This window comes from Eimeria necatrix, genomic scaffold, assembly GCF_000499385.1.
Source record: "Eimeria necatrix Houghton genomic scaffold, Enh_scaff286, whole genome shotgun sequence".
In the NCBI taxonomy this organism is placed as follows: domain Eukaryota; phylum Apicomplexa; class Conoidasida; order Eucoccidiorida; family Eimeriidae; genus Eimeria; species Eimeria necatrix.
The window spans coordinates 4,444-15,795 of record NW_013655272.1 but is presented as its reverse complement, the minus strand read 5'-3'; the positions used below and the strand labels follow the sequence as shown (position 1 = coordinate 15,795).

The 11,352-nt window shown below is 60.4% G+C and overlaps 4 protein-coding genes across 4 annotated transcripts in view; 2 read left to right on the top strand and 2 right to left on the bottom strand.

Moving 5' to 3' along the window:
• Positions 1-1,662, bottom strand: part of ENH_00039010 (hypothetical protein, conserved) — a gene marked incomplete at both ends in the record, with an annotated part of 2,329 nt that extends 667 nt beyond the window's left edge. Inside the window, one exon of the mRNA XM_013585196.1 lies at positions 1-1,662. Coding sequence (XP_013440650.1) covers positions 1-1,662 — 1,662 coding nt within the window.
• A 964-nt stretch (positions 1,663-2,626) lies between these two features.
• ENH_00039000 (hypothetical protein, conserved) lies at positions 2,627-4,343 on the top strand (the record flags this gene model as incomplete). Its single annotated transcript, XM_013585195.1, has 4 exons — positions 2,627-2,727; positions 3,026-3,100; positions 3,814-3,986; positions 4,222-4,343. The coding sequence occupies 4 exons, from the start codon at positions 2,627-2,629 to the stop codon at positions 4,341-4,343; spliced, it is 471 nt and encodes a 156-aa protein (XP_013440649.1).
• A 1,839-nt stretch (positions 4,344-6,182) lies between these two features.
• ENH_00038990 (hypothetical protein) lies at positions 6,183-7,513 on the top strand (the record flags this gene model as incomplete). Its single annotated transcript, XM_013585194.1, has 2 exons — positions 6,183-6,923; positions 7,157-7,513. 2 exons carry the CDS (start codon positions 6,183-6,185, stop codon positions 7,511-7,513), a joined length of 1,098 nt encoding a protein of 365 aa, XP_013440648.1.
• A 1,846-nt stretch (positions 7,514-9,359) lies between these two features.
• ENH_00038980 (hypothetical protein, conserved) lies at positions 9,360-11,352 on the bottom strand (the record flags this gene model as incomplete). Its single annotated transcript, XM_013585193.1, has 3 exons — positions 9,360-9,728; positions 10,091-10,242; positions 10,731-11,352. The coding sequence occupies 3 exons, from the start codon at positions 11,350-11,352 to the stop codon at positions 9,360-9,362; spliced, it is 1,143 nt and encodes a 380-aa protein (XP_013440647.1).

Here is an 11,352-nt window from a genome sequence, read left to right as displayed (position 1 = left end):
GCTGCTGCCGCTGCTGCTGCTGCCGCTGCTGCTGCTGCTGCTGCTGCTGCTGCTGCTGCTGCTGCTGGCAGCAACAGTGACGATCTCGGCCCAGTGCTTCTCCTGGTCCTTGCTCATGATCCAGGGCCGCACCCCACAAATCTGTTTGCCCACTGGGGTGTCTCGACAGCTGCGCAGCAGCCGCCAGGCCTCTTTTGCGGTGTACGTACACCCCAGCTTGAGCACAGCGAAGCCGTCGGGGCGGACGGCGCCCGCGGCGTCTTTGACCAGCACCCAGCCCTGGATCTCCTGCTGCTGCTGCTGCTGCTGCTGCTGCTGCTGCGCTGCTGCGCTGCTGCTGCTGCTGCTGCTGCTGCTGCTGCTGCTGCGGCGCAGCTTGCGCCGCAGCAGCCGCAGCAGCTCCTCCCAGTCCAGCAGCAGCAAATCCGAAACCACCAAAAGAGAGGAAGGGTTTGGGGGCCCCTCGAAGGCCCAGCCCCCGCCGGGTTCTTTGGGGCGGCTGTCGGGGGCCCCCCGGGGCCCCGCGGCGCCGCAGGCGCTGCAGCAGCAGCAGCTGCTGCTGCTGCTGCTGCTGCTGCTGCTGCTGCTGCTGGCGGCGGCGGCGGCGGCGGCGCTGTTGGGCGCGCCGCAGACGCCGCAGATCCAGTCGGAGGCGGCCGAGCCCTCGGGGGCCGCGCCTGCTGCTGCTGCTGCTGCTGCTGCTGCTGCTGCTGCGTCGTGCTGCTGCTGCTGCTGCAGCAGCACCGCCACGGGACAGTTGCGGCCCTTGAAGGGAAAGACTTCGCCCCTGCAGCTCTTGACGAACTTCTGCGCAGCGTCGGTGGAGGGGAAGTCCACGAAGGCCACCCGCAGCTGCTGCTGCTGCTGCTGCTGCTGCTGCTGCTGCTGCTGCTGCTGCTGCTGGGGGGGGTCCTTGTCTGGCGCCGCGGGGGGCAGCAGCAGCTGCTGCAGCAGCTCCGCGTGGGCGTGTGGGGCGGGGGGGCAGAGGGCCTGGAGTGTACGTACACCGCAGACTTGCATGCGGACGGAGTCGGGAGTCGAAAATCTTTTTAAAATTGCCAAAGTCCGAACAGCTTCTTCGACTTCTTCTTCTGCTGCTGCAGCAGGAACTCCCTGGATTGCTGCAGTGCAGCTGAGCAGCAGCTCCTCGCGGCGTCTGCTGCTGCGCTCCTCCCGATCCCGATCCCGATCCCGATCCCGCGGCCGCTCCCACTCCGCCTCCCGCGGCCGCTCCCCCCGCCGTCGATCCCGATCCCGATCCCGATCCCGATCCCGCAGGCGATCCCGATCCCGCGGTCTTTCCCGATCCCGATCCCGATCCCGGTACTTCCGCTCCCGCTCCCCGCGGCTCTCGCTGCGGCTCCGCCGCCGCTGCTGCTGCTGCTGCTGCTGCTGCTGCTGCTGCTGCTGCTGCGGCCACTCGCTCCCCTCGCCCCAGTGCCGGCTCCGGCTCCCGCTGCTGCTGCTGCTGCTGCTGCTGCTGCTGCTGCTGTGCGAGTGGCCCGCAGACTTCTTGTCCGAGCTGCTGCGGCCAGCTCCGCGACTGCTGCTGCTGCTGCTGCTGCTGCTGCTGCTGCTGCTGCTGCTGCTGGGGGTCTCGCGGGCCTCGCGGTCCCTCATGTCCTGCAGCCCCTCCCCGGGGGTGCCCCTGCGCCGAGACATTTGCAGCTGTTTGCTTCGCTGCTGCTGCTGCTGCTGCTGCCTTGCTGCTGCTGCTGCTGCTGCTGCTGCTGCAGCTGCAGGTGATGCTGCGGGTCCCCCCTGCTGCTGCTCCGCCGTTGCCCCTGCTGCTTCCGCGCCCGCTGCTGCTGCTGCTGCTGCTGCTGCTGCTTTATTTTCTCTTTCTTGCTGCTGCGGCCGAACAAAAAGAGGAGGGCCCCCACTCGGCCCAGGTGTCTGTACACCCGGGAAGTGGGTCCCCCGGATCTGCGGCCTAGGGTTTAGGGTTTAGGGTTTAGGGTTTGGCGTTTGAAAAACCCAAGCAGCCCAGCAAGTAAACCCCGTTTCTACCTTCAAACTCGCGTGCTAGGGTTTGCCTCTGCTGCTGGATCTGCTGCTGCGGCGGCTTTTGCTGCTGCTGCTGCTGCGGCGGCTGCTGCTGCTGCTGCGGGCTGCAGCCCCAAAACCCGCGGCCGAGAGCAACAGCAGCAGCAGCAACAAACCCTAAAAATATTCTCAAGTTTAATTAATTGCTTTTTGTGTTGGTTTGAGTCTTTCGTAGCTGCGCAGCGGAGGTCTACCCGCGCGCAGCAGAGCTGCTGCTGCTGCTGCTGCTGCCGCGCTGCTGCTGCTGCTGCTGCTGCTGCTGCGTCTCGCTTCCGCTCGCCGCGCCTGCTCTTCACTTCATTTTTTAAAATTAAATTAATTTAATTTTCAAAATTGACAAACGGACCGGCCAGTTCGCCGCAGATCCTGTCTCAGGCTTGGGGTGTACGTACACCCGGGCTCGCGCAGCTGCCTGTACACCCCAGCGCCTCCCCCACTGTCTTTCTTTTTTCAGGGCAGCAGCAGCAGAAGCAGCAGCAGCAGCAGCAGCAGGCGCGGAAGCAGCAATTTATTTTTTGAATTTCTTTTCTTTTTAAAGAAATAATGAACACGGGGCCGGGGTGTACGTACACCTGAGCCAATGGAGGACTCTCAAGAGGCCCCTGCTGCCTTTTCTTTCCCCCCTTTCAGTTCTTTGCTTGCAGGCCTTCTTGCTGCTGCTCTTCTTTACCTGCTCTTCAAGTGAGGCCTGCTGCTGCTGCTGCTGCTGCTGCTGCTGCGCCGCTGCAGGCCTTGCCAGTGCAGCGACGCTGGGTGCGGCGGTGCTGCTGCTGCTGCTGCTGCTGCTGCTGGTTGTGCTGCTGCTGCTGCTGCAGTGGTTTCGGCCCTCGCGCTGCAGGGAGTTGTGCTGCTGCTGCTGCTGTCTTTTCTCTGTTTCTTCCCCTGGGGTTGACGCGCAGACATGCAGTCGACTGCCAAGGGTCTAGCAATTAGGGTTTAGGGTTTAGGGTTTAGGGTTTAGGGTTTGCGGATGCTGCAGGGCTGGAGATGCTTGGGGCCGCCGTCGCGGAGAAGAAGAGGAGGAACAGCGCCTCAGGCGCCTAAGGGAGGCGCGGTGGGTCTCTGCACAGCTAGCTAGCTAGCTAGCTAGCCAGCTAGCTAGCTATCTAGCTAGCTAGCTAGCTAGTAGCTATCTGGCTAGCTAGCTGGCTAGCTAGCCAGATGTGTGGCTGGCAGTGCACCTGGCTGGCTGGCTGGCCAGCCAGCTAGCTAGCCAGCCAGCCAGATAGCTGGCCAGGTAGTTAGATGGGTGGCCAGCTAGCTAGCTAGCTAGCTATCCGTTTAGCTAGCCGCTGGGTAGCCAGACAGCTAGCCAGATGGCTAGCCAAATAGCTAGCCAGATAGCTGGCAAATAACTCTCCATTCAGTTGGCCGCTAGCTAGCCAGCTAGCTAGCCGGCTAGACGAAGAGGCAGCCAACGAGATGAGGGAGTACTCCTCCACCCAAGTAGCCAGCTAGCTAGCTAGCTAGCTAGCTAGCTAGCTAGCTAGCTAGCTAGCCAGGCGTAAGACTGGCTCTATTGCTGGCTAGCTAGGCAGCTAGCTAGCGGCTACTTCATATCTTTTATTTGTCTTTCTCTCTTCGTGTTTAGATGCTCGTCTTTAGTTCTTGGCTTTAAGGCCAGCAAGACCCTGATTTAGGGTTTAGGGTTTAGGGTTTAGGGTTTAGGGTTTAGGGTTTGCGCGTTTTGTCTGTGGAAGGGCTCGGCACGCGGCTGCTTTGGAGGCCGAGATGGAGGCGTTTAAGAGCACTGCTGCGTACGAGGAGATGCAGCGAGCAGCAGCAGCAGCAGCAGCAGCAGCAGCAGCAGCAGCAGCAGGAGAAGGCATTCGCCCAGAACACAGGGGCCGCATTTCCCGCCACGGGCCTGCAGCAACTCAGCCCAAACCCTGGCGGCCAAGTGCAGCAGCAAGATATGGCCGCGGGGGGGGCTGACGCTAGTGCGGCGCTGCAGCAGCAGCAGCAGCAGCAGCAGCAGCAGCAGCAGCAGCAGCAGCAGCGCCGCAAACCGCGGATTGGGGTTTAGGGTTTAGGGCCCAGCGGAAACGCGAGTGAAGGCCGAGGCCTAAAACGGACCAGCGCCGGCCCCGGCCAGATATGCGGCGACCCCACGGGCCTGCCCCCAAACCCCAGGGTTTAGGGTTTAGGGTTTAGGGTTTAGGGTTTAGGGTTTAGGGTTTGCGGGAGGCGCAGCTATTTTGGGCGACGCTCCCTCCCGAAACAAAGCCTTCAGGGCTTCAAGAAATTCCGACATGAGAAATGTGTCGCCGCTGTCTCTGATAGAACACGTAGTTTAGGGTTTAGGGTTTAGGGTTTAGGGTTTAGGGTTTAGGGTTTAGGGTGTGGAGTTTAGGGTGCAGGGTTTAGCACTGAAAATTTAGGGTTTAGAGCTTAGGGGTTAGAGCTAAGAGCCTAGGACTTCGGATTTTGACTTTAGGGTTTAGGGTTTATGGTCTAGACTTCAGGGTTTAGCGTTTAGAGCTTAGGGTTTAGGGTTTAGAGCTTAGGGTTTAGGGTCTAGAGCTTAGGGTTTAGGGTCTAGATCATAGGTTTCAGGGTTTAGAGCTTAGGGTTTAGGGTTTAGACTTTAGAGTTTTAGGGTTTAGGATTTAGACTTTAGGGTTTTAGGGTTTAGGGTTTAGACTTTAGGGTTTTAGGGTTTAGGGTTTAGGGTTGGGCGTGGGGTTCTGAAGTGTTGCCTAGAAAGCAATTTTGGTAGTGCGGGGAGGCTCCGCTAGCTAGCTGTGCACTGCCTAGCTAGCTAGCCGTGTAGCCAGCTAGCCAGCTAGTTGGGCGGCTGGCTGGCCGGCTAGCTATGCGGCTGGTTAGCCAGCTAGCTGAGTGGCTAGTTAGCCAGCTAGTTTTGTTGCTAATTGGCCAGTCAGCTGAGTGGCTAGCTAGCCAGCTAGCTGAACGGCTAGCTAGCCAGCTAGCTATGTGGCTAGCTAGCCATCTGGGTGGGTGGCTAGCTAGTCAGCTAGCTGGATGGCCAGCTAATCAGCTAGCTGGGCAGCTAGCCAGCAAGCTAGATGGAGAGTCAGGGCTTTCAAGCTGCATGCGTCTGGACGGCAAGAGCTGCATGCAGCCAAAGGAGTGTGCAGCTAGCTGCTGCAGCTAGCTGCTGCAGCTAGCTGCTGCAGCTAGCTGCAGCTAGCTAGCTGCAGCTAGCTGAAGCTAGCCGTCCTGCTCTGGCTAGCTAGGGCTTGGCTAGCTGCCTGGAGGCACAGCTAGCTACAGCTAGCCAGTGGGCTGCTGCTTTTAAAAGCTGGTGGGAGCCTCAAGTGCTGCACATCTCCTCCATGCTTGCTGCTGCAGAGCTCTGTCTGTACACCCCAAACGAGGGGGTCAAACTGCACTATTTTTTGCGGAGCATTTTTTGGAAATCTTTTTCGCAAAGGGTTCTGGCCCTGTGAAATGTGTCCAATTAAGTTTAATTATATTTTTGAAAGTTTTTAAAATGTTTATTTCCATTTAAGGGTTTTAAAAATGTTAATTTCCGTCGAAGGCGAAGGCGCGGTGGTGGTGGTTAGGGGGGAGGCGCGGCGCTGCGTGACTTTGACGTTTTTCGCGGAGTTCAGAGACGAAATAAATTAAATTTGAGTTAATTTAATCTTTTAATTAAATTTATTTTTATTTATTTGAATTTACTCTTTTGAATAATCGAAAAACCGGAGCTTTAGGTCGATCTGCCTCCTGCTGCGGTGTACGTACACCTCAGCTGTCGTGCACCGGACCATTCCCGGGTGTTGTCGCCTTACTGCCGCTGCGTTCTTTTCTCTTTATTTATTCTCAAAAAACTTAAATAATTAACTGAAATAAATATAATGAAGTGCATTTGGCGGGTTTATTTGGAGAAAAGATTCGCGTTTCGAGGAGGGCTCACGGGGTGTACGTACACCCGAACGCCGCCACCCAGGTGACCTCCTCCGCAGCCGCGGCCCCACAGGTGTCGGCAGCTGCGGCGTTAAAGGCCTCTTTTGGCCACAAATATAAAAACAAACATTTATTGATTATTTATTAATTGATAAATGTTTTTTTCCGGAGTGTCAGTGTGCCTTCCGCCTCCGCCGCCCCCCCCTGAGGTGTACGTACACCCCAGACCTCCTGCTGCTCCTTCCTCTGCTTCCCCCCCCACAATGGCGGAAGCCTGGACCCCCACGATTCCCTGCTACTTGCCTTACCTGCCGCCCCTGGCGACACCCAAGGCAGCAGCAGCAGCAGGAGCAGCAGCAGCAGCAGGAGCAGCAGCAGCAGCAGCAGGAGCAGCAGCAGCAGCAGCTAAGGGTCTCCCGGCTTCCGCCTTCTGCGCCTACGGCAGCAACTCCGGGGGCCCCTCCACGGGCAGCAGCACCCCCATCTGCTTCGCGGGGGCCCCTGCGGGGGCCCCCCCTGCTGGGGGCCCCCTGGGGGGGGCCCCCCTTGCCAAGGGGGCCCCCCTCGGGGGGCCCCCCTCCGGGGGGCCCCTCCAGGGGGGCCCCCTGGGGGCCCCCACAGAGAGCTCCCCGCTGGCAGCGCCGGGGGGGGCCCCCGCGGCGGGGCTGGCGGGGAGGCTTCGTAAGGGTTTAGGGTTTGAGGGTTTGGGGTTTGAGGGTTTAGGGTTTAGCGTTTTGGGGGTGCGGGAGTACCTGCTGCGGACCGAGAAGGACCTGGAGGAGGGCCCCAGCAGCAGCAGCAGCAGCAGCAGCAGCAGCAGCAGCAGCAGCAGCAGCAGCAGCAGCAGCAGCAACGGGATTTCTCTTTTGTCTGTCACCATTAGGGGCCCCTTCGATGCAGCCAAAGTTGCTGCTCTTGCCTACAGCTTCTTTCCCTTTTTCTTTTTCGTTTTTGTCGCCGCCGCTGCTCTCTGCACCTTCAAGACGCTGCCCCTCTTCGCAGCAGTAAACCCTAAACCCTAAACCCTAAACCCTTAACCCTAAACCCTAAACCCTAAACCCTAGACCCTAAACCCTAGTCCAGAGCGCCTTCATGTCTGTCGCTTCCCCGTCGCGCGCCCGAGCGCCCTAGCAGCTGCTGCAGCTCCAGCCCACGCCCGCCCGCGCCGCTGCCGCTGCCGCTGCTGCTGCTGCTGCTGCTGCTGCTGCTGCTGCTGCTGCTGCTGCAGGGTTTGCAGGTGCTGCTGACAGCAGCAAACGAGCAGCTGCTGAAGAGGGTTTACCGGGAGCCGCGGCCTGCGCTGTCTCTGTCCAAGTCCGAGGGAATGCCTTCTTCTCACTGCTTCGTGTCTTTCGCCTTTCTGGCTTGGTGCTGCTGCGAAGCAGCAGCAGCAGCAGCAGCACCTGCTGCTGCGCGGCTGCTGCTGGGGGCCCTCGCCCTTGCTGCTTGGGGGCCCCTCCCCTGGGCCCGCTGCCACCTCAAAGACCACAGGGGCCTCCAGTGTCTTGTGGGGTGTCTTTTGGGGGCCCTCGTTGGCATTTGCGTTTTCGTTTTTGTCCACTTGGCCCTCCCCACCGCCGCAATCCTCAGCTAGCTAGCTAGCTGCCAGCTTGCTAGCTAGCTAGCTAGCCACGCACCACCCAGCCAGCCAGCCACAGAGCCAGCCAGCCAGCTAGCCACAGAGCCAGCTAGCCAGCTAGCCAGCTAGCCAGCTAGCCAGCGGCCCGGCGAGCTCGCTCGCCGGCTCGCCAGCTAGCTGTCTGGCTAGCTAGCTAGCTAGCTGTCCGGCTGGCTAGCTGGCTGGCTGGCTAGCTGGCTAAGTAGCGATCTAGCTTGCGAGCTGGCTAGCTAGCTGTCTGGCTAGCTAGCTGGCTAGCTAGCCACACAGCGAGCGAGAAAGCTAGCTAGCTAGCTTGCTGCCCAGCTAGCTGCCCTTGTGGCCAGCTAGCTGGCCAGAGCCGCTGGGGGCCCACAGCTAGCCCCTGCCCAGCAAGGCCTCTTGCCCGTGGCTAGCTAGCTGCCAGCTAGCTAGCTGCTTCGGCAGCTAGCCAGCTAGCTAGCTCGCGAGCCAGCTAGCTGGCTAGCTAGCTCCGCAGCTAGCCACCCGGCGGAGAGCACAAAGAACTGTGGCTTCAATTCAGTAGTGACGTAGCGCGCGCCCGAGCCCCTAAACCCTAAACCCTAAACCCTAAACCCTAAACCCTTAGCCCTTCAGGCAAGCAGGCAGTAGCTAGCACAGCAAGGGGCGCTCCTAGAGCCTAAACCCTACTTAAACCCTAGGCCCTGAGTGCTAAACCCTAGGCCCTAAACCCTAAACCCTAAACCCTAGAGGCCACTCCCTAAATTCTTAGCCCAGCCTCACCATTTGCAGCCCCGTGCTCCACACCGCGAGCCCTAAACCCTAAACCCTAAACCCTAAACCCTAAACCCTAAACCCTAAACCCTGGCCCTGCTTTGCAAACAACGAAGCAAGTAAATAAAAAACATTTAATGGTCTCCCACCAAATAAAAATAAATGACTCCTAAAGCAAACACTCCCTCTGCAACCTACAGCTCCTTAAAGCCCACGAAACCCACAGGGGCCCCCCAAGGGGCCCTAGGGGGCCCCCAAGGTCTCCCGGGGGGCCCCAGGGGGGCCCCACGAAGACATACGGGGGCCCCCCAGGGGCCCCCAGAAGACATGGGGGCCCCCATAGCGACAATATAGAGCCCTAAGGGGGGCCCACGGACCTCAAAAGGTCCCCGAAATCTCAGTAGGGGCCCCTGGGGGCCCCACGGGGGCCCCCTGGGGGCCCCCAGGGGCCCCTACTGAGATCCTCTGGAGTAGTGGGGGCCCCAAGGGGCCCCAAACAGGCTCTGGGGGCCCCCTTTGGTGCCCACAAACCCTTTTAAAAACGAAGCGCGAGGCCCCCAGCCAAAACCTTAAGGGCCTCTACAACAGGGGGCCCCCACGGGGGCCCCAAGGGGCCCCCACGGGGGCCCCCAGGGGCCCCGAAAAGAGGCTCCAAAAGAGGCCCCAGAGGGGCCCCAAAAGGGCCCCAAGAGGGGCCCCACAGGGGCCCCCAGGGGGGCCCCACAGGGGCCCCCAGGGGGGCCCCCAAGGGTGGACTGAAGAAATAAATGGAGTGGCAAAGAGTGGAAGTTTGTGCTACTCGCACTTCGCGGCTGTTCAATTCATACAGACAAGAATGCCATAATTTGAAAGCAGCTAGCTAGCTAGCTAGCTAGCTAGCTGGGGTGGCTAGCTAGCTAGCCATTAGCTAGCTGGCTAGCGAGCTAGCCATTAGCTAGCTAGCTAGCTAGCCCAGCTAGCCAACGGGTAGGCCCACTGTGCAGTTTTCTTTCGCTGGCTGCTGCGGCTGAAGCGGAACCGCAAACCCTAAAGCGTCCTCCAAGCCCGAAACCCTAAACCCTAAACCCTAAACCCTAAACCCTAAACCCTAGAGTTTCTCGGGTTTCATGGGGGTCCTGTGGGTCTTTCTGCCGGAGCGGGTGGTGTACTCGGTGCGTTCGACATCGGGGTGGGGCATTGCTGCTGCTGCTGCTGCTGCTGCAGCGTGGTCCGGGTGCGCAGCAGCAGCAGCAGCAGCAGCAGCAGCAGCAACGCGGCGCGCCTTCACGGGACTCTGCCGCGCATGCGACAAGTACAGAGAAAGCCCCGAAGCTCCTGCATGCATTTCTTTTTTTCTCAACTCCACAAAAGTCCAACAAAAAGTCACTAATTTCATTTTCGCAATAATCCCCAAAGCCGCCAGAATAAACAGCCGCTGAAAGCGGTCTTTTTCGCCGCTAGAAGCCCCCGGAAACTCCTAAAACCACAAACCCTAAACCCTAAACCCTAAACCCTAAACCCTAAACCCTAGCCCTGCGGCCCGCGCCCTGCAACGCGCCCGCAAGCAAGCCCCGCGAAGCCCCAAACCCTCGAGGCTGCAAACCCTAAGCAAGCTTTGTGGGGCGAGCCTCCGCGGGCCTGGGCGCGGCGCTGCCTAGGGTTTAGGGTTTAGGGTTTAGGGTTTAGGGTTTAGGGTTTGCTCTCTAGGGAGACGGACAGAAGCCCGTGGGGAGGGGCGCAGTGCGCGGAGCGCGTCTCCCGCAGCGGCTCCAGCGCCGCAGCGCCTGCGCCCAGGGTTTAGGGTTTAGGGTTTAGGGTTTAGGGTTTAGGGTTTGGGACCTCGAGGCGGCGCTTCAAGTACTCGATTTGCTCCGAAACGCAAGGCAGCAAACCCTCGGGGTAGCAGCAAGGCCAGGCCGAGCGAACCACCAACTCCGCCAAAGACTGAAACTCCCAGGCCAGACTCAGCCAGTCCGCGGGGAAGGACCCGTCTGCAGCAGCAGCAGCAGCAGCAGCAGCAGCAGCAGCAGCAGCAGCAGCGGCAGCAGCGGCGGCAGCAGCGGCGGAAGCAGCGGCGGAAGCAGCGCAGCAGCAGCGAAAGCAGCAGCAGCAGCAGCAGCAGCGCAGCAGAGGCAGCAGCGGAGGCGGGGGCAGCAGCAGCAGCGCAGCAGCAGCAGCAGCAGCAGCAGCAGCAGCAGCAGCAGCAGGAACAGCAGCAGCAGGGGCGGGATGGATTTTTATTTATTTATTTAAATTGATAAATATAAATGCATGCGGGAATGTGAAAACACTAATAATAATGCAATTAAAAAAAGATAAAAATAAATAAAAGTTCAAAAATAAAAATCATATTTATATTTTATTGTTTTAGCTGCTGCGCGAAAAAGCCAGCCGCAGCAGCAGCTGCGCAGCCGCCGCTGCGCTACAGTTTAGGGTTTAGGGTTTAGGGTTTAGGGTTTAGGGTTTAGGGTTTGCGCACCGGGGTTGGGCATCAGCCCGTCCTTTTGCTTCGAAAGCCGGTGCAGCAGCGAGCGAAAGTGCTGCAGCTTTTGGCTGTTTGTTTCTTCCTCCTGTCTCCTTTCTGCTGCTGCTGCTGCTGCTGCTGCTGCTGCTGCTGCTGCTGCTGCAGGGGCCTCCTCGGGGCAAAAGCCCCACGGCTTCGAGTGGTCCTGGGGGGCCTCCAGGGGGCCCCCCCCCAGGGGGGGGCCCCCCAGGGGGCCCCCCCCCAAGGGGGGCCCCCCTAGGGGGCCCCCCTCTTCCCCTTCCCCCGAAGCAGCTCCTAAAGAAGAGGCGGGCCCCACACTTTCGCTGGTCCCTGGAGTGTCTAGGCAGGGGGGCCCCCCGGGGGCCCCCAGGGGGCCCCCCGGGGCCCCCGGGCTTACCTGGGGGCCCCCCAGGGGCCCCGGGGGCCCCCCGGGCATTCCGAGGGCCCCAGCGCCCAGGGAGTCCCCGGGGGCCCCGGGGGCCCCCGGGGCCTCCGGGGACCCCGGGGGGGCCCCCAGGGGGCCCCCCACCTCCTGCGGAGGCAGCTCGGGGGGCCCCCCAGGGGCTGCTGCATGCAGCAGGGCCTGGGGGTCTGTCTCGGGGGGAAAAGGGTCCAT